The sequence below is a fragment of the Pimephales promelas genome, chromosome 9 (assembly GCF_988280905.1).
Source record: "Pimephales promelas chromosome 9, fPimPro1.hap1.1, whole genome shotgun sequence".
Lineage (NCBI taxonomy): Eukaryota > Metazoa > Chordata > Actinopteri > Cypriniformes > Leuciscidae > Pimephales > Pimephales promelas.
The window spans coordinates 33,482,503-33,510,436 of NC_142777.1; the positions used below are offsets into that span (position 1 = coordinate 33,482,503).

At 36.0% G+C, this 27,934-nt stretch overlaps 1 protein-coding gene across 1 annotated transcript; it reads right to left on the reverse strand.

Annotated features, from left to right (window-relative positions):
- Positions 1–27,442, reverse strand: col23a1a (collagen type XXIII alpha 1 chain a). Its single transcript, XM_089135025.1, has 26 exons — positions 27,439–27,442; positions 25,525–25,551; positions 24,251–24,277; positions 23,596–23,622; positions 20,960–21,031; positions 19,769–19,885; positions 14,927–14,953; positions 14,797–14,823; positions 13,155–13,208; positions 12,008–12,070; positions 11,826–11,870; positions 10,316–10,393; positions 8,997–9,050; positions 8,796–8,840; positions 7,390–7,470; positions 7,250–7,303; positions 7,087–7,152; positions 6,698–6,724; positions 6,445–6,504; positions 6,117–6,188; positions 5,862–5,888; positions 5,579–5,632; positions 5,347–5,433; positions 4,964–5,032; positions 1,999–2,037; positions 1–1,766 (listed from the first exon to the last, which is right to left on the reverse strand). The coding sequence occupies exons 5-26, from the start codon at positions 21,029–21,031 to the stop codon at positions 1,764–1,766; spliced, it is 1,221 nt and encodes a 406-aa protein (XP_088991151.1). The 5' UTR covers positions 23,596–23,622; positions 24,251–24,277; positions 25,525–25,551; positions 27,439–27,442; the 3' UTR covers positions 1–1,763.
- Between the last annotated feature and the right edge of the window lie 492 nt (positions 27,443–27,934).

A 27,934-nucleotide genomic window follows, 5' to 3' on the forward strand; every position in this document is an offset into this window, starting at 1 on the left:
TTAAGATTACTAGTATCAAACTTTAATTTCTATTTTATAAAACATCTTCAAACGCAAATCAATGCATGTACTGGCTGTCAGGCAGCTGGTAAGGTTGTTTTCCTTACCCAACAACATCAACTGTTAAATACAAATACTATTTCAGCAGCAAAATCTTCCAATACCTTCAAAATTAAACATTCTTTGCGTACAAAAAAAAGAAGGTAAAAACCATAATAAAATAATCTCAAAATGACTGAATAGTCTCAAAATGTTTCTGAATTGTCGCTATAATACTGTTGGTCAAACAAGTTTTTACAGTTATGTAAATCACAATATAGTTACTCATTTAGTCAGCCAATTGACGCCATCCTTCATCTATAACATATGAGTTAATGCATACAAGATCCTTTATATGAACTGACCACTGATTATTTGATTATTAACAATAAATATTCGAGAAAGCTTATCAATGGTTGTAAAATCCCGAAAGAGGATAGATACACCATAATGGAAATGTATGCTGAACATGCTTAAAAACGTCTTTAAAAACATCTCGTCTGGATGTCTTTGTGTTAAATCTTGGAAAACCAAAGAAACGATGTGAGATTGATAAAATGGAATCTCTAATGTTTTCTTTGCTTCGTGATATGAAATATAATAAGGCAATACTTTGTCAAAGTCCTCAAAAAACACCAGTTTTGCCATCTTCAAAAAGCATACCGATATATACCATAAATTACTATGAACAATACTATGGAATATGTATCAAAGATCATGACGTTAAAAAAACAACGGCAGGTAGTTACAGTTAAAATACAAAGCAAATGTGAGCAACAAAACATAGATGCAGTAGTATTAAAGAAAAACAAAAATCAAGTACAGTATAACACACTATTCTCGCTCACTATGAAGCTGTGCTGTTTTAAAACGGATGTAGTGTTTATTTTAATGAAAGTGATTTTTGCATTAATATTTAATTGCTCACCATCCAAAAAGTTAGTCTTTGGGCGTCAATTCCTGATGCTTTGTACTACAAAAAACAAAACAAACAAGCATAAAACAGTAACACATAAGAATGAAATCGTTATAAATTACTGCTCATTAAAATTCTCAAAATAACGTTCTGTTCTGCATCACCTCCATGCCAACGCCTCTTATTTCAGGCTGCTGTTACTGTTCTATGGAGCTACTGCATCCACGAGGCCAATCCCTGATCTCTAATCATCTCCAAGAGCTCAATTATGATCCTCCATGAAAAATATTGACCATAGCGAGGGCTGCTTGCACCCTCATTCGACCTGCACATTGAGGACAGTCAATATTAACCAATATTATTGAGAGACTGTCACTTGAGGGACCGTAAAGTCATTGAAACTGCTCGGGTTCTTGAAGAACTTCAAGGCTGGGAGAGACGTTTCCTCTTGAGTTTCTGAAGCATTCCCTGCTCCTTTTAAAAACAGAACGGGATGTGATGCAAAATTCTTGTATCGGCACCAGTTGAGCGGGTCTGTCCAGCATGCTCATGCAAACATTCTCCGAGCTCATTACTGAAATGAGCTGTCATCCAGGAATTCAATAACTCAAACAATCAAACAATGCAAAAGCATCCACTATTTGGTAAAAAAAAAAAAAAAAAAAGTTAGAAAAAATAACACTGAAGAGTGTTCATCGAAGTCTCTTGTCTTTATAAAATGAAAAAATATTTAAAAAGTGAAAAAGCTGTATGAAATTCCAATATATATCACATCAATATGTACAGACGACATGCCTCAGGTTACACATCACTGCAAAAGAACAACAAACAAACGATATTAGTCATGAGCAAAACCAAAAGAATCCAAATTAACAATCTGAAAATGCAACATTTATGTGGCATGTGTACTGAACACACTGCAGTCAGGTCATTTTAAATTGGCAGTTGTTAATGTTAAAGTCACACACACATGAACTATACAGACACAGTTATGGTATATTTAAGTCTCATAATGCATTATTTTTTTTTTACTTTTTACTGACCTTGTGCCAGCAACCTGGTATTGGAAGTCCATCAGGACCCTTGAAAAAAAAAAAAGAGTGTAAGAGCAGATAATTCATTTTCAATTGCAATTTTATTGAATTGTATATTTATTTTAGGGCTGTCAAACAATTAATCGTGATTAATCGCATCCAAAATAAAAGTTTGTGTTTACATAATGTGGGTGCACTGTGAATAATTATTTTATATATATAAATACACACACATGCTTGTATATATATTTTTTTTATGTATTTACTGTGTATGGATTCATATATAATTTATATTATACTGTATATATAAATATAAATATTTTATATATAAATCATATTTTTTTTCTTAAAAAACACAAACTTTTATTTTGGATCGCGATTAATCATCTGACAGCCCTAATTTATTTATTAAATATTTATTGAATATATATATATATATATATATATATATATATATATATATATATATATATAGTCATTTAAATTGGTATTATTGCCTGCAAACATACACTGCACACAAAATTCTAATCGTTTTTGATCCAAAAATATATGCATACATTTTGATTCTATTTTGTACTAGATTTTTACATACATGCTTCCCAAACTCATCACAATAATGCTAAGGTGTTATGATGTAAGTAACACTAATTAAATAATAACAGATCATTACATAATGCTTGATAAGTTACAATGTTTCTTCTGAATCTTCTTTACGCATCAGCTTTGGATTTTATAACCCTTAAATACAAAGTTTGGGGTTGGGAAGATTTAAATGTCTTTCAAATGAATTTGAATGGAAATATTACATATTATATATATTTTATTCATGTGAAAAGCTGAATTTTCTAGTCTGAGTTTCCCCATGCTGCCTTCCCGCAGCGCGATCTTATTCACGCGGAAAGGCAGTATGGATACCATGGACCAGATTTTCGCCTCATTTAGGGAACCAATCACAGAACGGAGAGGGAGCAGCAAGACGATGACGACATCTATGCGACACACCGAAGCAGTTTGTTTATCTTCAACATGGCAGCAGACACGAAGTTACCTTTTGATGTGTTTTGCCTTAGATAGTGTTCTAAGTAGTTTAGAATGCAAGTTTATTTTGAAAAAAGAGCAGCTTTTGGCGTTAAACTTCGCGAGACCCCAGTCGTTATTGTTGTCTCGCCGTTAATTGCCCTAATGGAGGACCAACGTTACAGGAGGCGGTCAACCTTGGAATATCTACGCTCAGCTGTGTCCCGAGAAAGAAAATGCGATAAAGAATTGTCGATACCAACTTCTGTTCGGGGCCGAGGCCTGGATGAGCGCAAAGTATAAAGACATGTTAGCCACGGAGTTGTATAATAATACCAACCTGCTAAGCAACGTCGTCGACGAAGTCCATTCAACTTATAAATGGTAAGTGGTATTTATTAAAGTCCCCGTGAACCGGAAGTTGCAAAAGATTTTTCTCCAGTGCTGTGACGTATTTCCAAGTGAAACGGAATATTGAACAGAGGGCAGGGTTTTACTCTAGCGCTCCTCCTCTCCATCTCTCGCTCATAGCAAACTAACGGTTTGAGGGGAGTGGTTAAGCGTTTCCCCACCCAAGTTGTGAAACCTACGTCATCAGAAAAAGAAACCGTTCCAGACCGGAAGTAACTTTTCAGATTTTGATTAAAGATTACGAAGGTAAAACATTTTTTAAATATATTTTTACTTGCACGGATTAATTGTTCACCACAAGACTAGTAATATGCGCTAACAAAGTAAATAGGTTCAATTTTGATTTCACGGGGACTTTAATATCATTGTGATTATGCCTGTAGACTACCTACTGTGGTTGTCATAGTGCCACTAAGTTGTGTTGCTTTTCAATATCAGTACAGCTAAGTTACCGCTTTAGTAGCATAACTTTGCAGCGATTAAAGTTGTTGACACTTCAGTCATTAAATTTATTTATTTTATTTTTTTTAACTTGTGAAGTATAGGCGTAAACAAATTCCAATGCAAATAACAACTTCTATGTTAAACTGTACTTAATACTTGTGTTGGCTTAATACTTGAACCCCCATTGGGCTGTATGCACAGCGGTATTTCCGGTGAAGGTTTAAGGGTGCTCGATAACTTCCGCCGATCGTAGAGTCCAATACAATAACGAGAATTTATTTTGAATTTTATACTCCATGGTTATACTAGAAACGTTAGGCACAAAAACAGATATAACAGACACCCCTCGTTGTGTTTATGCTTCTTTTGCAAATTATATTAAATAAACATAACTATATAAAATTACATCTGATTGTATGAACGTTTCGTTTCGAAGACAGGAGGACAGTAAATTTGGAAGGCTAAATTATCCCGTTTTCCTTGGTTTTCCTCCACTTTAATCTCCCCTACCGGAAACTGTTGAAACTGAGCATCCTTGCGTCAAATGCAGAACTTAAGCGTGTATATAGCCCATTGAAACGATTGGCTATGAGCTACGTACAGGAGTATTTGATAGACATTCTTAGCACCCAATAAACGGCGCCGGGCATTCGTAAACCACGCCTAAAATACGATAAATTGCGCATGTGGTTCCCAGACCCAAGTCTCGACGAGAATTGGGTCTGGCGTTAGCCAGGCTATGAATTTTCAGCATCATTACTCCAGTCTTCAGTGTCACATGATCCTTCAGAAATCATCCTAATAAGCTGATTTGCTACTCAAGAAATATATCTTATTATTATCAATGTTGAAAACAGTTGTGCTGCTTAATATTTTTCTGGAAACTGATACGTTTTTTTTCCAGGATTCTTTGATGAATAGAAATCTTTTGTAGCATTATAAATCACTTCACTGTCACTTTTGATTAATGCAGCCTTGCCGAACCCCAAACTTTTGAACTGTTTATGTAGGTGACAGATAGTTTAAAAGGAGTAGTTAAAAAGGAAGTGTCAGAAACAGGGCAGAGAGAGAGAGAGAGAGAGAGCAGGCAGATATACTGTACCAGTGGGCAGGGGGCCTCAGGGGCCGGTTGCCCAATTTCCACCGCCTCTTTTTTACATCCATCACCTCCCTGTCAGCGAGAGCATACATACAGAATATACACTCCCATAATGACTAAAAACAAACACACACACACTCACTCTGGAGAGCCCAATCAAAGAGAAGCTGAAATGAAACAGCAGTCTATAGAAACACACAGAAGGAAGGCGAGGAAATGTGGAAAAGGGAAAAAAGATGTCTGTGATATGTCTGTGCGCCCAGATGGGCACAACATTGTCCTTCCTGACAGAATTACCCGACATGTTTTTCCACCTGATTTTCAGCAGTATGAATCTGTAACACATCAACACGTATAAACATTTCAAAAGTAGCTATAGCACGCACCACGGGACAGGGCTGGTCCAGACCCGGCGGCCCCTGTTCGCCTTTCTTTCCCTTGAGTCCTCTCTTTCCAACAGGACCGCGATCTCCCTGTGAACAGGACCAACCATCGGAATGAATTCAACAAGATCACTTGAAGTAAAGGACTGTGCAGTCAGTAAATAAATAAAACGCTGTTTTATTTAATCATCTGCGACAGTTTCATTGATTCTCTGAGGCAAATATGATACAGCACCTGCTCTCCTCTCTCCCCACGCTCACCCCTGTCTCCTTTAAGGCCAGGAAAACCCTGCAATACATGAATATCAAAACTTACATCGAGAGATTCACCATTCCGATAGATAGATAGATAGATAGATAGATAGATTGATAGATAGATAGATAGATAGATAGATAGATAGATAGATAGATAGATAGATAGATAGATAGATAGATAGATAGATAGATAGATAGATAGATAGATAGATAGATAGATAGATAGATAGATAGATAGATAGATAGATAGATATGCTGCTTACATCTAATCCAGGTTCCCCAGGTTTTCCCTGTGAAACAAAAATATATAATTTAAGCTACATATAGTACCAAATACAAGTACCTGTCAAATTACTTCACTAACATTTATCAAATAAAAAAAAAAGTATTTATGAATCACTTTAAAAACCACAAAGTGCAATAAAAATAAATCAATAAAATATTACAGAGAAGGAGCTGAAAGGAATAAAATAGTTAGCACAAATACATTTGTTCATTACAAATAGTGATTAGTTTACCTTTTCACCCTTTGTGCCGGGTAGACCAACTAATCCTGTTGCTCCCGGGGGCCCTTGAGGACCCTGAAGCCCCTATAAAACATAACAATAAGTATAAACCATCAGATATGTCATGGTTATAGCTTAGAGGTATTATAAACATAAATAACTTCATAAGAGAGTAAATAAAAGTCGGCACACTGCTGCTTCCAAGGAATCAATTTATTGGACTGTGGACAACAGGACAACTTCATACTCATAACATCCACAGGCCAATCGTACATCTATGTGAATATGGCTTTTGCTTTTAAATCCAGGACTAGTGCATTATGGGATTAGATGATCTCACTTGTATTCCTGAAGCACCGTTTTCTCCCTTCTCTCCTTTAATACTCTCCCCTGGATCACCCTACGAGAGATTTAATACAGCGTTTAAGACTTCACTGGATATCTCCAGATATGTATTATGGAGTTCAAAGTAGTATGAGGCGTTTCATGCGTTTCAAATTAAAGAGTCTCAAATTAAATCTCTATAAATCATTTAGGAATCCATGAATGAATTTTGTTTTTAGTCCGAAAATAAAATGAAAACAAACACCTACTTTGGTGCCTGGCATGCCACGATGACCCTAAAACACACATAATAACGGTCACAAACTTTGAATCATGTTATTATATCACTCTTAAAAACATGATCTTGCAGCTTGCATTGAAACTCCATCAAAGCAACGAAACAAAACAAAAAAAAGAGAGAGAACATATTGTTAGGCTAACATATTGTTAATTCAGAAAAACAAGGCAAAAACTTTTTTCCATGAAAAATTATCTCGTAATTCTGAGATAATTAACTTGCTAATTCACAAACAAAGCAAAATCAAAGGATAAATAACACGAGACATGATACATCAAAATGACTCATTCATTGCATTTTATGGCATTCACTTCTGTTCTCAGATGTCATCAAATCATAGAAGTCTAAAATGTGTCTCACCATGTATCCAGGTTGTCCTGGTGGACCTGGAGGCCCTGGTGGTCCCGGCTGTGAAATCATCTGAACCTGTAGATAGTCATAAAAACAAAGCTGACCATGACTGCACTCCTGACACTAGAGTATTAATGAACGAGTCAATAAATGCGGGTGCAGTTGTACTGACCAGATTGTCTTCTAGAATAGAGTCTCCTTTCTCTCCTTTCTGCCCATCCACTCCCTATAACACATATTAAATAATATCAACAATATGATAAAACAAATTAATGAGAATATTTAGGAGAAAATGGAAAAATAAATACATACAGAGGGACCAGACAGGCCCATTTCTCCTTTCTCCCCCCTCTCTCCAAGTTCACCAGGCTCTCCAGTGTCTCCTTTCTCACCCTGTTGATCAAATGGATCCAAATATTGATGTGTAATTCATTTGCATGAACCTCAGAGATCTAAATTAGTCATTAACATTTATTGAACTCAATTGTTCTTGTCCTTGTAAAACTATGTATATTTTATAGTGCTGTCAAACGATTAAAATATTTAAATCACCATTAATCCCATAATGCCACATTAATGCCTTAGTCAATCGCACATTTTTATCTATTCTAAATGTCTCTTGATTTCTTTTTGTCCACTCATTTTAATGCTCTTATCAACATTGAAAAGTGGATTGGCTTGCTTTGTGCAAATGTTATTGTTTTTTTTATTGAAAACAACATTGGCATATACGGACGGTGTTTGATTTCACACTAACATTCTCACTTGGAGCAAATAATCTCACACAGTGCAACACTGTCCATCAATAAAAGGGTGAAAGAAATACTGACGAGGTACTGATTTTGACGAGGGAGCGGAGAATTCGCATCGGCTGTGTGTGTGCTTGGCCATTAAGTGGTATTTCAGACTGGATGTGCTGCGATGGTGATGATAGCTCAGTTCACAATGACAAAACACACAGATCACTTTGGTCTTGTCAACGGAACCATTTGGCAACTTTTTTAAAAGTAAACTTTCCATTCAGAATCTTATTGGCATCCATTTCGGTGTCTCGCACTCGTCATCCACTCAACCCAGCGCATGGGTTCCCACGATCGAAGAGCTTTGTACTTTCCCCATAGACTTGGAAAATTTGTCAAAAAAATAAGATCTGTGTTTCAACAAAGAATTGTGACCCTTACATGTTTTGTCTGTCAAAATAACCTACAAGTTAATCCAAAATTTATACATTTTAAAGTCTATATAAAGTTTTAAAAACCACAAGCAGGTTATAACTGTGTGTTTTATGTCATAGATCAAAACGTGAAAATATACTACAGACCTTCCAAAAACCCATTCAAAAAACCCATAGACTTTAGGGCCAGGGAAACGGAAGTGCTAAAATGCTAACTCACTTCCGCGTTGTGGCCTACAAAGTGACGTCATAACTTCGGCACTCTATTTGGCCGGCTCGCAAACCCAAACAAGTGTGTGCAGTGTGCCTGTTGTTTTGTTTCCGGTCTAGCTAGCTCCGCTTGCGCTTTGGTCAACGAAGCAACATTGAATGGCATGCAAGCCATGCCGCGTCCTGTTGCAAAATCATGAAAAAAAAAGTTAATCGCGTGATAAAAATAGCGACGCCGTTAAAATGGGTTTGCATTAATGCCATTAATAACACGTTTACAGCCCTAATATTTTAAGAACTGATATTCTTCTAAATGGGTTGAACGAATTATCACCTTTTCGCCATCAACTCCAGCAGGCCCAGGCAAGCCGAGTTCACCCTGTTTGGAAGAATGAAACACATGAGAGAAGAACAGAATTGATATTTCTCATTATGATATTGACTTACATCGTCCCTGACAATCACACATTCCAACCGAGCCACTCGTTAAGAGTTAAACACTGTGGAAATTGATAAAAATGTGAATGAAATTCACCTTTGGACCTTCTTTTCCTGGTTGTCCCGGGGGTCCAGGAGGGCCAGGTGGTCCCTATTTGGGAAGCAAACGGAAAAGACAGAATTAAAGCTTATAAAATGGTCTTTTTTGAATACCCACTTTTGCATTTTGAAAACCACAAACTTCTGATATACCTCATTTTACGACTGCTATAAAACGGGGAAATGTTTTTCTAATAAAACTCTTAATGTGTAATCAACCCTGTGGGATCTGAAACATTTGGAGTATGAAAACAACATCCCTTAACAATGTTGATGGCATTCTTTGAAGGAAATATTGCTATTCCATAATTATTGGCTTATCTTTTAAATTTCCTTGACACCATATTTCAATGTAGAGTACATCAGTACAATGAGCTGGCAAGGTTTGTGGTTCGATAAACATTTCAGACTGATTACTGTTGAAAGAGATGACCACAAAGCCTTGCAAATGTCAAAAATAACAAATTTCCTAATTTTTCCTCCCATTTCCCAATTGCTGTGTGACAAAACACAGACTTTCAAAAAAGGGCATCATCCAGAACATTTAAACAGCCATTATAATGAATGTAACCACAAGAACCATTCAATAAACAACCCATATACACATTCTCAGAACAAGAATATGCACAACAACATTTGCTACTAATTGCATCTAATTTCGCAAATCTGTCTTGGTATATTGCATGAAGCATAGCCAAGTAACGTAAAATTATTTAAACAATTATTTTAAATTTAATTTTGTCAGTCATGTTTACTTCACTTTCTTACAACATAATGTTGCATGCACGCTAGACGCTACAGACTTCGATAATAATAATATTAGTATTATATATAATATATTACTAATGATATTTAATAGAAAAAAAAACCACACAAAAAAACATTTAATTTGGCAACTGCACAAAAAAATTATTATGAAATGTTTTTATATTCACACGCAGATACAGTGAGTATTTGTTAAGGATTAGGATCAGGCTGCATATTTAACCAAAAAAAAAAAAAAGCAGAACTGGCAACCCATGCTATATTACAGTTACCGAGACACTGATGGTTTTGATGGCCTGCCAGAAAAAAAAAATCAACTAATGTCAGACCTTCAGATTTTAGAACACATAATGGCATTTGGTTTTAATACAACCATGAATTTATAGTCATCTGTGGTTTACATAGTTGCATTACAGGAAGTTTAACCAGTAACATCAAATTTACATCAATCCAGATGACCAACTAGCAAAAAAAAAAAAAAAAAAACAGATTTATAAGTTGCTGAGAAGATTGTTTTTTTTTTTTTTAGAAATTTATAAAATCACAACTCACCTGAAAGGCGTCCAAGAGTTTACCATTAAAATCAATGATGTCACCAGATGGTGATGTGCCTTTCTCACCGGTGAGGCCCTGCCGGGATGAAAAAACACGTTACACAACTGACCACACAAACCTGCAAGTATTCTCAGATGTGTTTCTCTGGTTTCGTTTTGTAATTCTAATGTATTAAAAATGACAAATTCCTCAGTGTACAACATCACCACTGGTATTTATGACCAACAACAGAGCTGATTTCTTTCTGACATTGTGTTTTAATGTTATTTAAAGTACATTATGATAAATACTTTGACTTGATTTATGTTTCATGTGTCAGAACGTCTATTGAGGGAACATTAGTGAGATATTTTTATGCTGCCTGGTTTGCACAGTGAATTGTGGGACTTTTTAAGGAACGAACATTTCAGTGATCCGGAAGGATTTCGCGATTGAGAAAGCCCTTAAAGGGTTAGTTCACCCAAAAATGAAAATTAAGTCATTAATTACTCACCCCCATGCTGTACCAACCCCGTAAGACCTTCGTTCGTCTTCGGAACACAAATGAAGATATTTTTGATTAAATTTGAGAGCTGTATAACTACCACATTGGCTCCTAAAGGACTGCCTCTTGACGGCCCAGAAAGTCAATGAAGAAAATGTTTAAATATCCCAAGTGACTACCGTGGCTCAACTATATGTTTATCAAGCGACGCGAATACTTTTTGTGCGAAAAAACAAACAAAAATAACGAGTTTATTCGACTATTTCTTTTCTTCCTTGTAGGCCAGAACGAGACTTCCTTAGATTTCCACGACGCATGCGCGAGATTTGCGATCTGCTCACACCAGCTTACACTACTTCAGATCGCAATTCTCGCGCATGCGTCGTGGAAATCTAAGGAAGTCTCGTCCCTTTAATATGGTCAGTGACCCTTGATCAGTGTATTGACTTAAATGTAAACAACATTTTCATCAGGTTAGATACTGATAATTAACCACTCAAATCCCTTTATCTAAACCTCCCTACATCATAACTGCCGGACTTGAGCGTCCTCCATGTCTGTAGTTTATTTTTAAACACTTTTGACTCGAGTTTGTAGTTCTAAACAAATACTCGTCCAACGCGCGATAGGTTGTGGGCAATATAAGCCATTAGAGTGCGCATCGATCTGCACTTCGGTTATTGTAGACCATCCGGGTCTCTTTGGAACACTCATTTCACCATACGTGGACGTATCTATTTCCGAATACTATTTAGGATGGATAGTATGCGAATTGGGATGCAGCATGTGGCTCAGTCTCTACTAGTTCCTAGTTAGTTTCCTTGATTGTTAATCAGTGACATGTATTTAGCCTTGTGCTTCCTTAGTACCTTTTAGTCAACATTTCATGCTTTTTTTTTACTATAAAGAACATTTAAATAATCTAAATAACTTTTTTCCACTATTAAGAACCTTTTGTGCATTTAAAAGTTTCCATGGCTGTTAAAGGTTCTTCATTGAACCATATGATGCATCATTCCTCACCGTTTCGCCCTGGGGTCCTTGTTCTCCAACATCTCCTTTATCTCCCTGAGAAATACAAACCCCAAATCAAACCAACACAATCAATCACACTAATGTTACCCATTTACTATAAGTCCTGTCTTTGTAGGAATCACTGTATATAAATATACTATAAAACAGAAATAGCTTCACCCAGCGCTCACCTTCAAGCCTGGCAGACCATCGGTTCCTCGGTCACCCTGAGGACCTGGCTCTCCCTGCTCGCCCTGCCAAATGTATAAAGAGCATTTAAATTAATATAGAACAGATCGCAGAGAATTAGATTGCAGCAAAAGATGTTTGAACAGAGTAGTCGGATCCATATGAAGTCCATTACACTATGAAATCATTCTGATCACGCTGTTAATGATTAGGTAATAAGAGGCTATGGTCAAATTGAGCGTATGATCAAACCCAAAGAATATGCTTCATGGGAGGATTGAAAGAAACAAAATGAAAGAGTGCATAACAGAAGATAAATAGGTATTTACACAAATAAATATGTAAAAACTATTATTTGAAGTCTCATTTAAATACCATAATGGACGAAACAGACCTTGAAAATAGTATGTTTTTGGATCATGATTATGAACTTTTCAATTAAGGAGGGATTATTGGGTCAGATTGGAAACAAAGTCTTAAACGAAAACTAAAAGACTAAATCGAAAACTAAAAGTCTAAGTCGAAAATGAATTTGGTATTTAGGATTCGGCACTTGGTACTTGTGATAGGGCATTTTGTATTAGGATTGGGCATTTGGTAATTTAGCCATTTAGGATTTAGGATTGGGCATTTAGGGATTTAGGATTGGGAATTTGGTATTTAGGATTGGACATTTTGCCATATTAACAATGACAAAGCCAGAGCTAATATCTTCGTTGAGACAGGCACTGGACATTTTGGACAAAGAAAAGTCTTCCAGTAACGGTGCAGAGGCTTCTTTGCTGTCCATATAAGGTGCCTCTGTGCATCAGCTATTTTAAACCCAGCCTCCAGTATTTGGGCCAATCCTCAATCCTCAAATGCCCAATCCTAATTACCAAATTCCCGGTCCTAAATCCCTAAATGCCCAAACCTAAATCCTAAATGGCTAAATGACTAAATTCCCAATCCTAAATACAAAATGCCCAATCCTAAATACCAAATTCATTTTCGACTAAGACTTTTAGTTTTCGACTTAGACTTTTAATTTCAAATTTAGACTTTTTGTTTTTGTTTAAGACTTTTAGTTTTAGACTTTTAGTTTTCAATCTGATCCAATAATCCCTCCATATTCAAAATTCTGGTGTCAAAAAAAAACAAGAATCTGACCTTTAACCCTGGGGGTCCCTGTGGTCCTGGGAAACCCTGATCACCAACTTCACCCTGTAAAACAGTTAGGAAAATGTCCAAAAATGCAATGATGAAGACACAAACACTTTGTTACCGCTTTCAAAATGTGTTAACACCACCATGTGAATGACTAGATTGCTTGTGTTTTAAACTGGCAGCAAGTGGTCAAACTGACAGTGGGCATCAAAACATCGACTTATCAGTTGCACATAAATAGTTTTAAGATATATGTATGTACATTAATTGATTTTTGAACACTATCTGTAATATTTATGGTCTTTCCCTGCAGGATAAGCGATTTAGAAATTGTTAAGATGGGTGTGTCTTCTGCACACTGCTGACACAGTAAACTAAACTAACGCATAATAGATTCCTTTATGTACGTAAATATGCAGGAAATATTAGTCATGAACATTTATCTTGGATTATTAGCAGATATAACACTAACACCGGGAGAGCCGCGATCAGATTGGGTTAAAGTTGCTCGGTCAGGAGTAGGCTGTCAATTAACATAATGCTACAATATATTTTAAAGTATGTCAGTTAGCCTCCGTCTTGTCCTAAATCGTTTTATTTTACGTTAAAATATATAACAAAGAACTGTCATTAATTTCAAGCTAGGTGTTTTTGTTAATCCTGTCATCATTTAGTTGTGAATGGGGTCTCTCACTGCTTGATCCAAGCCTTTCATTTATCCCCTTGGCTTTAAGATTTTCGGGAAGGACAAATAATCACTCCCCCATCCAAACTTTGAGGATTACACAATCCATACACACAACGCTTTGGCATGTTTCCCTCGCTCGAAAGCTTGCCAGACCTCCCGTGCCTAGTTACGGTTGCTAAACCACGATTGGCCAGTGGCGGTTTTTGGGCGTGGCTTAGCGAAGGGTCAGTTACATCAATAAGATGCATTTAGAACATTTTCTAATTAGAAAAGTTATAGTCAAGATGAAAAGCAAGCAAAGCATCTTATGGTTTTATTACACTCCATAATTTCACAAGATTCAGAAGAAAGATCTTGGTCTTGGTACTAATATTTCAATGTAAATGCTTGCTTCAGCTCTGAAACAACTTTTCTTTTCGGCTGACGTCACCCTCCCCTCCAGCCACATATGAAGGCCACTTTTCAATTTTCATAGATAAAAAAAATAAAAATATCAAGTTCAGCTCTACATTTTTCTTATTTCCTGTTTCACTTAGAAATAAATCGCATTACTGAAGTAAAAGGGTTGCGAACACCATTTCATGCTGACTTTATGTACAACAGGCCCATGAGACTTAAACACACCGGCTAAGAACATACTCGCATGTATGTTTCTCATCTTAGCCTTTCACTCACAAACAAGCACATGTACTAAATTGATATTACACAATAAATGTCTTTCTAGTGAAACAGGCAGAAAATAATTCAAGACATCATACAGATGTCAATGCAACCAGACATCACTGTGTTTAAGGACAGCTAAAGTCAGCTAGCAAAGGACAAAACGCTCAAACATGCTGCTCAAATTTATGCAGAGTGGAAAGTTTTTCATAAAATTCAGAAAGCAAGGCATTTACCTAAAAAACAAGAAACATCTTGATCACAAGGATGAGCACACACACACACACACACACTTACCGGTTGTCCTGGTAAACCTCTTTCTCCCTGCAGAGAGAGTAAATGTTTCAAAAGAAAGTAACATACAATTATATAATGTAAGCCATGAAGACCATGACCATGGTGATCATAAACAGAGCTGTACGTTTACCTCTATTCCATCTAGTCCAGGAGCGCCCTAGAGAGACAGAGAAGTATTTAAGAGTTACTTTACTGCACCAAACATTTAAGATGTACCGTCCACAAACTTATAGTCAGTGTTTGATTGATGCCAGACCAGCGCTATAGAACCAAAAGTCATATGTGCCGGTCCTAAAGTGCATCATTATTACATTAAATGGCTTGATCGGGTTAGTGGTATGAGTTTCAGATTAAATATCAAGTTAAGTCAAGTCAGATTTATCTGTATAGCACTTTTCACATGTCGTGAGATATTTATAATATCTTTATATTATCTTAAGCAATCAAGCAGTTGAGATATGCTATATAGTATAATACGCAAGTATACTATACACAAAAGCTGTCACTGGGGCTGTACCTTTTCAAAAGGTACACTTTTGTACATATTAGCACCTGAAATGTATATATTAGCACCTGAAATGTACATATTAGCACCTAAAATGGACATATTAGGTCCTGAAATGGACATATGAGCACCTAAAATGTATTGGCACCTAAAATGTATATTACCACCTAAAATGTCCATATTAGCTCCTGAAATGAACATATGAGCACATAAAATGTACATTAACACCTAAAATGTACTTAATAACACCTAAAATGTACTTATTAGCACCTTAAATGCACATTAACACCTAAATGTACATATTAGCTCCTGAAATGTACATATTAACACTTAAAATGTATAAATCAGCACCTAAAATGTAGATATTAGCACCTGAAATGTACATATTAGCACCTAAAATTGACAAAAGTTTACCTTTTGAAAAGGTACAGCCCCAGTGACAGCTTTTGTACCTTTTTTTCTGAGAGTGTATATGTATGCGAATAATGTTGGACATTCATATAATTATATACAACTTTATGAAGTGCTGAGTGATATTTTAGTTACATTTTGTGACGAGATATGCCTGGTTTTACATCTCTGGATGGTATACATATTCTTTTTAATAATAAAAAAAATGTTATTTAGTATCAGAAGAGTTTTTGAATGCATTTTATTTAGTAATAGTTCACATGGTCACAAAGTTAATTTTGACGTTTTTTTTCTGTTGTCTTAAAGAGATAGTTCACCTAAAAATATACATTTTGGCAACACTTACTCACCCTCAAACTGTTCTAAACCTGTATGAGTCGACAGTCTTCAATTAATTAAACAGTTGACTGTATCTGTTTACTTCCACAGTAGAAAAAGGAAATTGTTAAGTCAGCAGCTACCGTCAACTGTCTGGTTACCAACATTCTTTAAAATATCTCCTTTTGTGTTCAGCGCAAGAAAAACTCATTCGGGTTTGGAACAACTTGAGGGTGACTCAATGATAACAAAATGTTCATTTTTGTGTGAACTATCTCTTTAATATGGGGTCTGTGCAGGGACTGGTGTGTCTGCCATTTAACCACTAGGGGGCAGTGATATAAAGCTTTGGTTATTTTGGTTTAACGTTCACCATCAGGTTTTGGGCACTAATATCAAACACTTTCTCATCACTGATACAAGGTTATCATATGTTTATTCTCCTTTTAAAATTGAAATCAAGGTTTGTCTGTTTGTTATATACACATAGAGAAAGAGCGTACTTAACATACATCTTGTGGAGGATGCCCAGGGTGAATGTATTATGATTAAAACTCCTTATGATGTCAACGTTTTTAATTTCGTAATCTATATTCTTGTCCTCATACTGGACCTAAATTATCTGTAGAATGATCGAAGACATGGCGCCCATACATACAGTTGCATACACACAAACAATCATGTCAACTGTAGTAATTTATGTCAAGCAGACTTCAAAGCTGGTATTCAGCCACAACACAGAGAGACATCATTTTCTGTTCCCCGTCAAAAATGAGCAAAACCAGAGGAAGCGCTTGGGAAAATCAGAAGCACTGTGCTGTTCGCTTTCCCCGTCCTTCCTTCAAGCTGCGCTTCTTAACAAGGTGGTTTTGCAAGCGAAAAACACAACAATAGAAGATAACTAGCTGGTAAGACGTCAGGGAAACATCTGTGACCAACATGGTGCAGAATTTCATAGATTTCAGCTTTCATAAAATGTTTCTTTGCACCAGATGACCAGAACAGAACATGTCTTCTTGTTTTATCCACTATTTCTGCCAGCACAGATACACACACATGCATATAAGTGTGTTAATATGCATTCACTGTATGCTATGTTTTTGAGACTCATCAAATGATCTCAAAATTGTGTTACTCCAGTGCTTGAAGTGGGGCTAAAATTGGTGTTGGGACTTCACTTGTTTATATATGGTGACTTCATAAACTTAACACTTTACCTATTTTGACACTCGTAAAATATTATAAATATATTTTTTATAAATATAATCGGACTTGTATACAAATATATACATTGTGTTTGACATATGACATATTTTTGGATCATTAAAAAGTAAAAAAAACAAAACAATTTTTTTTTGATCAAATACAGAAGAAGAAAAAATATTTAAAAAAATATTTAAATATTTAAAAAATATAATTACAATATTGAAAATAATTGTTTTGTTTTAATATATTTTTTTAAAATGTAATTTATTCTTGTGATGTTATAATTATTACATCCTTGCTGAAAAAAGTATTAATTTCTTTTAAAAAAAAGTCTTACTGACCCCAAACTTTAGTCTATATATAAACTATAGAGGCAGATGACTCAGAGTAAATGACATCTCTTGCATGTTTGCCAAACCCTTAAATGCCATGTAAAATCAAGTTAAATGAGTCTAGTAATTTCAAATGTCAGCCAGACAACCTCTTTATATCTGAATGAATGATTTTTGGCCAGAATAAGCTATAATATGCTACTGATTTAGTGTTGAAAGTCAACATTTTGGCTTGCGAAACTAACAGTCAGAATGAGAGGACAGGCAGTCTTATAGAGCACAAACAGAAGAGAATGTGTACGGACTCTCTCGTAATCTGCCGCTGAGCAAGAATAATTCCTGGTATTGTGAAAAGAATTGATAGGCTAGTGTGTTGGTGAGATCCAGCCCAGTTTGAGCTCAGGGATAAGAGTAAATATTCCATGAATGCTTCTTATGAATCACTCTATTCAGATCGAAATAAAATCATTTCAAGTACACGGTAAAGGATGAACTTCATGTAAAGGGACCTAAGGCTAGAAATGTTCCTGAATCAGGACTTGCGCCATATCTCTTAGATATATGTGGCCGTGTCTTACCCAAACCAGATGAGTCTCGAGCCTTAATATCTATATTTGGTTTAGCTTTAGCTGAGTTACAATGCACTGGCATAGGCTGTGGTTTCTCAAACGGCCCGTCGGGGGAATGATGAACTGGATTTGCCCCCTTCCCCTCTAACCTCTCTCTGTCTTTCTCTCTCCATCACCTTTAGCTGAACAAAACCCAACCGTGAGATGAGAGGCCAGAGCGGAGCAATGCTAATGCCTTTAACCTCTAAAATACCTGTAACTGTTGCAAACCACAGACTGCTGTAGTACAAAAACATCTTCAGATAATAAATCCAATTGTGCAATCAGGGCCCCTCAGTAAACATCACTGTTTGGTGCCCCCTTGGTAGTTAGTGCCCTACGCCGTCTGTTTAAGCAGCTTGTTCAAATTACTTGAACAACACAATTCTTGAAAAATTTGGCACAATCTAATTTAATTATGTTCAATCCATTTAAATGTCAAATTGAATTTTTTTTTTGTTGGCAGACGTGGCACTAAATGAATCGTTTTTGTTGACAACTTAGGGTGCGTCTCAATCAGTAGGTTGTGAATCAGTGTAGCATATGGTGTACAAAAATTTGGACACTAGTAAGGACTCACTACACATTATACAAAATCACTACTGGTATTTATGAACAGCAAAACTGATATTTTTCACAAAAAATGTTACATTATGAAAAATACTTTCAATTGTTACTTATTTAAACATGTTACATGTCTAACGTTTCAGTGCACTGCACGATTCTGCAATTGAGACAGCCTTTAAAATAGCAAACATAACTGAGCCGCTCCAGAAGTGCTTTATAGCTCTTTGTTTGCATAATTGATCGATATTTTCCTGTTTATTGTGGCCACCATTTACTTATTCGTTCCCTTGTTTGATTGAACTAAAACACGGGAACGAATTATTACAATGTGGTCACGATTTCAATAAAACGAGGGAACTAATTATTGTATCGCGCACAAGATTTAGTAAAACGAGGGAACGAATTAGTAAGAAATTAGTCAAATGTGCTGATGTTTTAGTAAGTCATGGGAATGAATTGTTAATCTGTGGCCACGTTATACACATTTTTTCCCCAGTGTTTTAAAATGAGGAGGCAAAATATAATTATAAACATATATAATTATAAATATATAAACACACTGGCCACAGACACAGAAATGAACCTTTAATTTCCCCAAAGCAGTTTACGCCCTTAAACCCCCACAGTCATCATGTTCTCAGGCCAAGTTTGATTTCGACGTGACTTTCCCCCATTTATTCGCAAATACCCACCGCGCGCTTTGGGGGGTTTGTTAAAAGTCAATGGGCTCAGGGGAGGCAAGAGAGACGCAGTAACTATAGTGTTGCTGTTGGACGTTGTTACTACAACAAAACAAATGAATTTTACACTTTTTAATGTCACGTTTTTGAGGAGACACTGCCTCCCTTGCCGCCTCCTCCTCGTTTTTCCTGCATGTCAAGTGTTAGGGATCTGTAATATCATACTTAAAAAAACTTGTATCCCTGATGTGCTTTAACCTCGGCAATTTACATTTGAAGACCCTTTTATGCACAGCATCTTTTAAGGTCTCACAGAAGCAAGTAAAAATGATTGAAGTGTCTTACTGTATCTCCTTGAGGGCCGCGAGGGCCGTCCTTCCCAGTGTTTCCTGGCGGCCCTCTAGCACCGGGTGCACCAGGAGGTCCAGGAGGTCCAGGTGGGCCAGCTTGTCCTTGATCACCCTGATGAAAACATACAGATATGTGATATACAGTACAATACTTTTTTTTTTTCCAAGTAAGTCACAGGAAAAGAGAAACACAAATAAGAACAGACAACATTCTCTTAAAGTATATCAGCCCATTCTCACCCCCAAGGCGTCACCTAACTGACGCCTTGGGAAGCATTTGGACATGCTTCAATATCTGACGCTTTAGGCGCCCTTTAGCGTCAGTTAGATGACGCCCTAGGATCGTGTGTAACCCTACCCCCACCCCAGACCTAAACCTAACCGCGTCCTCTAACTGACGCTTTCCTTTAGCGTCAGTTAGATGACGCGGTAGGATCGCGTCATGTAAGTGACGCTAAAGGGTGCCTAAAACGTCAAATATTGAAGCATGGTCAAAGGTGACGCCTTGGGGTGAGAATGCGTTGAGTATTTATATATATTTTGTTTTTTTATGAAAAATTTAATGGATGAACTATGATGTTTCAAGTTTCAATATAAGTAATATGACTTTCCAAATAAAAATAATAATAATATAAATATTAACAACAATTATTATTACACATGCAATTTCAGTTTTTTACTTTAAAAATTCACGTTTAATTCAATGTGTCACTTGCTTTGTAATTATTTGTGAAATTTACTAGTACTTTCTTAGTGAAAATTGTTAATCCTAGACCAATTTTTTTTTTGGTCACTACAAAGTTTTCCATATTTCTAAGTGTATGAATCTCATTAAGAAATGTATTACTATTATCAGGACAATTCTTTTGTATTATTTTTATTTTTGCATTGTGCCATTATTTTGCATTAAATTTCCTCATGCAAAATATAATGACTAATATTTTTATGGGCTAAAATATGATACAGATATGTTTTCGTGACATTCACCCTGAATCAGCCACATTCACTGAAGCAGCAGCTTGCATGCAACGCTCAGATCCTTCAGACATGGATGAGGTTATTTCATTGTAAATATTGAGACAAACAATAACACAAGCAATCACGCTACATGACATGAGTTAGAAATGAGGAAGATGAAGATCTAGTAAGGGGAGTGTCCGCAGCACATGCCTTGCACACATGCTACCTTCAGCATACGCCTCTGGAAACTGGGCTGATCGGCCGAGATGTAGCCGTGATCGTAACGAGGAAAGACCATCTGTGCGTGTGAGTCCCCCATAGTAAGAGACAGGACGTCCCCAGAAGAACAGACAGGAGGAAAAGACAAAGGAGAAAGTTCAGAAGAAACAATACAAGCGTTGAAAAACGAGGGATAGTGTGGAAGCTGAGCAAGATCTCAGGGGCCATGAAGAGAAGACGACCATCCTTGACATGGAGAAGCTTGGAGATGAAGGCTATGGCAGCAGTGAAGGGACAAACCTTAATGAGAATCTGATTACTATGCAGACCTGCATGAGTGCCAAGACCCTGCGAGAGGAAGAGGATGAACAGAGGAGCAGAGATACACAGACCAGTCATCAAAAGAGCTTCGAATGAGAATTAACAAACCCAGACGAACACCTAGCAGAATTTTCCTCAAATTAGCTTAACGTTCAGACCAATTATTTGGCTGATATTTGGCTTTTTTGAACCAATGTAGTCCATTTGGATGATTAAAAACTCCAACATTGTCAATGGATAACATAGTCTGACATTCAAAAGTTTGGGGTTAAAGAAATGTATACATTTTATACTCAAACTTACAAACTGTATACTTTTATTGATATAAAAGTGATAGTAAGACAGTTAGTAAGATATTACATAATATTTCAATTTCAAATAAATGCGGTTAAACTATCTTTTGTATATTCTATTCATTAACAAATCTTGAAAAAACAAAAAATAAAGCCACATAATAATTTCAACTTTCATAATAATAAAAAATGTTTCTTGAGCAGCAAATCAGCATATTAGAATAATTTCTGAAGGATGTGACACTGTGACACTGAGTAATGATGCTGAAAATTCAACTTTGATCACTACATTTTAAAATATACTGACAATAGGACTGTTTTTACTGTATCTTTAATTAAATAAAATACAACCAAGAGACTTCTTTCAAGAACCTAAAATATATATATATATAATATAAATATAAAATATTTTTTAATTTAAAATTTGATTTGGTGGAATGGTTCTCATTGGACTGGATGACTGAATCAGTTATTTATGTCATAAAAATAAAAAAAAACAATGCTTGCCATTTTGACTTGTTCTAAAGGCAGACCAAAAAGGACAATGTGTCTGGACTGGGATTCAAATAAAAAAAATACATAAATTGTTGGTCTTGCCACCTTGAAATAAAACTGGACAAATACCATGGTTTTATTTTTGCCGTCTTCAATCACATCTGTCTAAACAACATGTGTATGTGTGTTTGTCTCTGTAAACCGCATTCATAGGGCTGGATTGTGTTGACCGAGAGCTGCACGAGAAGCACAGCACTTTTTGCCGCAAGAGATTTTAAATAAGGCCGTACCCATTGAGGTGAGTACATGTCACTTTCTCTCTCTCTGAAAAGTTGAGAATGGAAACAGACAACAAGTCACAAGTGTAAAGAGCAATTCACCGCCGTGCTAAATTGTGTTGCAGGAAAACAGGTGGCTCAGAATGAAAGTTAGCTTCAGAAATCTGAGAAGTAAAGGCTTGCAAAAGAGAAAACAGAGCACCATAGAGAGAAAGTGAGCGAGTGACACAGCTTGTTGATGCCAGCGTGAGCATGAGGGTTGAGTTAGCAGGGATGTGGTGACTCGAGGGATGGTTGAGGTTTCCCACACTGCCGCTTTACTCAGCAATACACACATGCTCAGCTAACTAAGCTCCCCATTGACTTCTATTGTCCCTATGCTATATAAATTACACTAATTATATTTACTACAGACTAACCCCAACCCTAAAATAAAACTTGGTGCAATTTTAGAAGAGAATAAAGATATTATTTACTCTGTATTTTTCCTTTTCAGGGAGAGCTTCCCAAAAGGGAGGATTGTTGAGCTTTAGCTGAAGTCTGGAGACATTGTTTTTATTGTTTTTGTGCCATCTATCTCAGACACATACACAGGTACACACACAGCACACTCTTTGGGGAATCAAAATATCAATAAACTCTTATTTACACACACTAATATTATCATATTATAATAGCAAAAAAAAAAACATACCCAAAAATCGTTTCATTTAAATAAATACTTATTTAAGTCACTATTATTTGAAACCTGAAAGTACATTATCCATTGACAATGAGGACAATTTTGGAACACACTACTCAAAATCGACACTTCTTTGCTCATTTCTAAATAGTCAAATATCGGTCGAACAATTCTATGTTTGGATTAGACCATGACACCAGCAAGTGTGGGCGTGCTCATCCTAAAGAAATTGGATTTTAATTCTTCCCATATTTTTACTTAAGTTGCCCATCTCGTAAATCCACATGCACATCCTAGTAATGCCACTTCTTTGGATGTGCATGAAAAAAAGAATAAAGAAAGATGAAGAAAATATGAGAAAGAGAGAATATTGACTATAGTAAATTAATTCAGCCTTCTGTCACACACAATTCAGCCCTTCAATCCTGGTTTATGATGCATCATCAATTTTCATAAATGTGATTAACATATAGTCAGGAATCTCCTGCATTACTCTGAGGCTCACACTGATTATCTGATTGTAAGGGATAATATGAATATATATCAAAGTGACTAATATGCATGTACTACTGACCCTTGGCCCAGTGTCTCCTTGGTCACCCTAAAACACACAAAGACAAGACATACAATTAGCGACACACTATATAAACTACAGTAAAGATGTTTCTATATTCCGAAAAATAAAATTGTGTGGATGGTTGCTAAGGTGTTCTGAGTGTGTTATGTGGCAGACAGTGGCTGTTCTTTTGTGGTAGCAATAATAAGCTACTTTTGTTTTAGATGTAAGAGAAACTTACTCATTTAAAAACCCTCATTCGTAATATAAACTGGCTTACTGTGAGTATAGTAAACCATCTATTTAACAACAAAAGAGCAGATACTCTTTACTAATTACTATAAATGAGAAACACTGATCTAGGCGAAAAAGCATCCTGAGGCTCCATGTTTGTGTTTTGTTGTGGGTTTTTTAAATGTATTTTTTTACTGCAATCAGGAAAATACTTCAAGACGGTCTTCATTTACTAAAGGTTTCTTGTTACTCTAATTTGATGCCTGACATAGTCTACATCCCCTCCAAAACATGTGTTTGAAGACAAAAGCCAATGCAAATGAAATCTGCGAGTTGTTTTACAAATCAGAAAACATCTGCTTGCTGGGAAGCTGAGATCGGAAACAGAACGAAACCGTCCTGTGGCTTGCAATTTAGAAAAGAAAGATACTAAAGGTACCTTATCTCCTTTTGGTCCGGGCAGCCCCTGGAAATAAATGAATTGGGTGTGTTGATTAGATAGATTGTCCAAAATGAAATATTAATATGACAAAAGTCTAAGGGAAAACGCTGTGAAGTTCAAACACTTGCATGTGAATCATAATTCATTCGCTGAGAGTCTTTAGTGTCTTGGTGTCCATACATTTTCACAAGTGCCTCATTTTCAAAGTGTTCAAAGTCATCTTTTTCCAAATAGACTTATAGACAGCACTTCACATCTGCACTAGATATAGCTGTAATCTTTGATCTTAAAAGTCACTTTTAAAATAACATGATCAAAAGTCGGTGAATATGATGGACGTACAGCTGACCGAAAATGTTTGAGTGAAACTGGAAATGAGAGTCTGAGTCTGGTATTTTCATTTTCAAATAATATATTTTTATGAGGTTGTTCCCATGACCTTCTCACTGTGACCCATATCAGACACTTTTTTAAAACAAGAAATACTGTTTCAACTGTAAACTATTTTAGTTTTTAAATTTTATTGGCTTAAAAACCTAATAAATAATGCATGTATACATATACACACACACTGGGATGAATCAGTCATGTCGTTCAAAGAATCTGTGTCACATTTGAGTAAAATCAGATGCAACCGATTCAATTGCAACCTCTAACTCATTTTAGATATGGAATACTCTATGATGCACATCAGTTATATGCATCGCAGAATCCCACATTTTCATGCCCGATTGAAACCTACTGTATGACGACCTTAGACTCTTTCATGCAAGTCAAAACATAACAACTGTCTTTCACAGGAAGCGACAGACGAATGGCGCATGGAGGTGGTCTGCCTTCCAGAAGAAGTGGTTTACTTTACATTGGACAAATGGGCTTCCCTTGGCAGCGCTAAAGAACACAGCAGGGTTTGTAAAACCACCGCCTATTTGCACGCGCACAAGCTAACAATGATGAATTCTCTCTTTTTGGTGTGTAATCCATTATTTCCATCTCATTTGGGGATAGACATACAAGGTAAAAAGGCACTTTGTGGTGTGTGACCCTATATCTGAGATGATAAATGGCCTGAAAACTTAAATATTGGTTTAATCCCTCTGATGCCATGCAAAAATAAAACCATAAGTTCTTTTTTTACACAATACAAATGAACAGCTTTCAGATGTGTGTAAAGTTTGGAAGCTTTCATAAACCCATTATAAAGCAAAAGTTTGCACTTATTGGTCTACAATATTAGTTATGGAACAGTAGAGATTTGAAATTGTATTTACTTGGCTTCCTTTAAGTCCAGGAGCACCCTGCAAAACAAATCAATTAAATATCTAGTCAAAACAAGAAGTCTTTATGATAGCCTGGCCTCTATGGCTCAGGTAATTCTTTCAATGTAAGTCCATGAGATGGTTTCACATCCTCCACAAGTCAAAACTCATAATTTTGATTGATTAGAAAAGTTACACAATCATTCATGTCCGTTGCACAAATAGTCTCATCTCATATTTTTTTTCCCACCACCACTGTGTCCCTTAGTATGGAACCTTGTTTCCGCCACAGAATGAAAAATAAAAAAGATAATTGCGACTTTTTATCGCACAATTCTGACTTTTTTTTCACACAATGAAGTGTTTACATCTCGCAATTCTGACTATTTCTCAGAATTGCAAGATATGAAGTCAGAATTGCGTTATATAAAGTCGCAATTGCGTGTTATAAAGTCAGAATTGCGTTATATAAAGTCGCAATTGCGTGTTATAAAGTCAGAATTGCGAGATATAAAGTTAGAATTGCGTGTTAAAAAGTCAGAATTGTGAGATATAAAGAAAGAATTGTGTGTTATAAAGTCAGAATTGTGAGATATAAAGTAAGAATTCCGTGTTATAAAGTCAGAATTGCGAGATATAAAGTCAGAATTGCGAGATATAAAGTCAGAATTGTGAGATATAAAGTAAGAATTGCGTGTTAAAAAGTCAGAATTGTGATATAAAGAAAGAATTGTGTGTTATAAAGTCAGAATTGCGAGATATAAAGTAAGAATTGCGTGTTATAAAGTCAGAATTGCGAGATATAAAGTCAGAATTGCGAGATATAAAGTCAGAATTGCAAGATATAAAGTCAGAATTGCGAGATATAAAGTAAGAATTGCGAGATATAAAGTCAGAATTGCGAGATATAAAGTAAGAATTGCGTGTTATAAAGTCAGAATTGTGAGATATAAAGTAAGAATTGCGAGATATAAAGTCAGAATTGCGAGATATAAAGTAAGAATTGTGAGATATAAAGTCGCAATTGCGTGTTATAAAGTCAGAAATGCATTATATAAAGTCAGAATTGTGAGATATAAACTATTCTGTGGGGGAAAAAGTTAGTCTTTTTTCCCCTTAGAATTGGCCTGATAACTCGCAATTGCGAGTTTATATCTCACAATTCTGAGAAAAGATGTTCGAATTTTGAAAAAGAAACTCGCAATTATGTGTTAGCCTATGAAGTCAGAATTGCGAGATGTAACTTCGCAATTGTGAGAAAAAAAGTCAGAATTGTGAGATAAAAAGTCGCACTTCTGTCTTTTTTTCTCAGAATTGAGACTTTATAACACGTAACTGCGACTTTAAATCACGCAATTCTGACTTTATATCTCGCAATTGTGACTTTATTTCGCACAATTCTGACTTCGTATCTCGCAATTGTGTGATAAAAAGTCACAATTATTTTTTTCTTTTATTTTTATTCACTCTTCTATTTTATGGAAGCTTCCATTTAGGGACTTGATTTAGCAAATGCAAATGGCAAAAAAATCACTTGAAAACAGAGTTTTACAAATATGTTTCAAGCTAAATTCATATGTGGTATGAAATCTTATTCAATTCTAATATCTGAAAACTAATTCCAGTCTGACTGCTCTGGTCAGGTTCTTGCCTATGTCACGTTCTCATGCAACGTCAAATGTGAACACGTCAGACGTCATTATTGCAGAAACAATGATGAGGTGTGTTGCTGTCAATGTGCGGGTCCCGCCGAAAGTGATCATATAATGGAGACTTCTCTGTGGTCTAGTGAAGAGATCCCTGCATTTGGTTATATTAAAATCATTGACAACATTTCTTATCAAAGTGTCTCACTGAGAAAAAGAGAATTCAAAACATCTTTTCCACACATACATCCTTGTCTCTTTAAAGGTGGGGAATACTCACAGGTTTGCCATCCAGGCCGAGTGGACCCTGAACATCGGAAACAGAGAAAACACAGACGATTAAACCACAGGAGTCCCAGACAGCCCGTCATAAAAAGAGTAAGTGCAAGGATAGGCTGTGTGAGGGATACATCAAGATGAGGATCAGGAGAGAAACAGAATTAAAATGATCATGTCTGCCCATAATGTCATTCCTCTGTGTTCAAGATGAGGATTGAGACATGATTTACAACATAAAGGCCTGGTTTCACAGACTTAGATTAAGCCAGGAGTGGCTTAGTTGAATTAGGACATTTAAGTTACTTTTAAACATCACTGACTGGAGTGCATCTTGTGACAAAACAATGGCACTGACATATTTTATGATATGTCAGTACAAATTTCTATTTAAATATTTAACAAATAGGATTCATAGAAGTCAATTTATGCTTTTCGTAAATCAGACTGAGAAATTAAAGTGTCTGTGCAGCGTCAAAAATAGAAAGGCTCTTTCTACA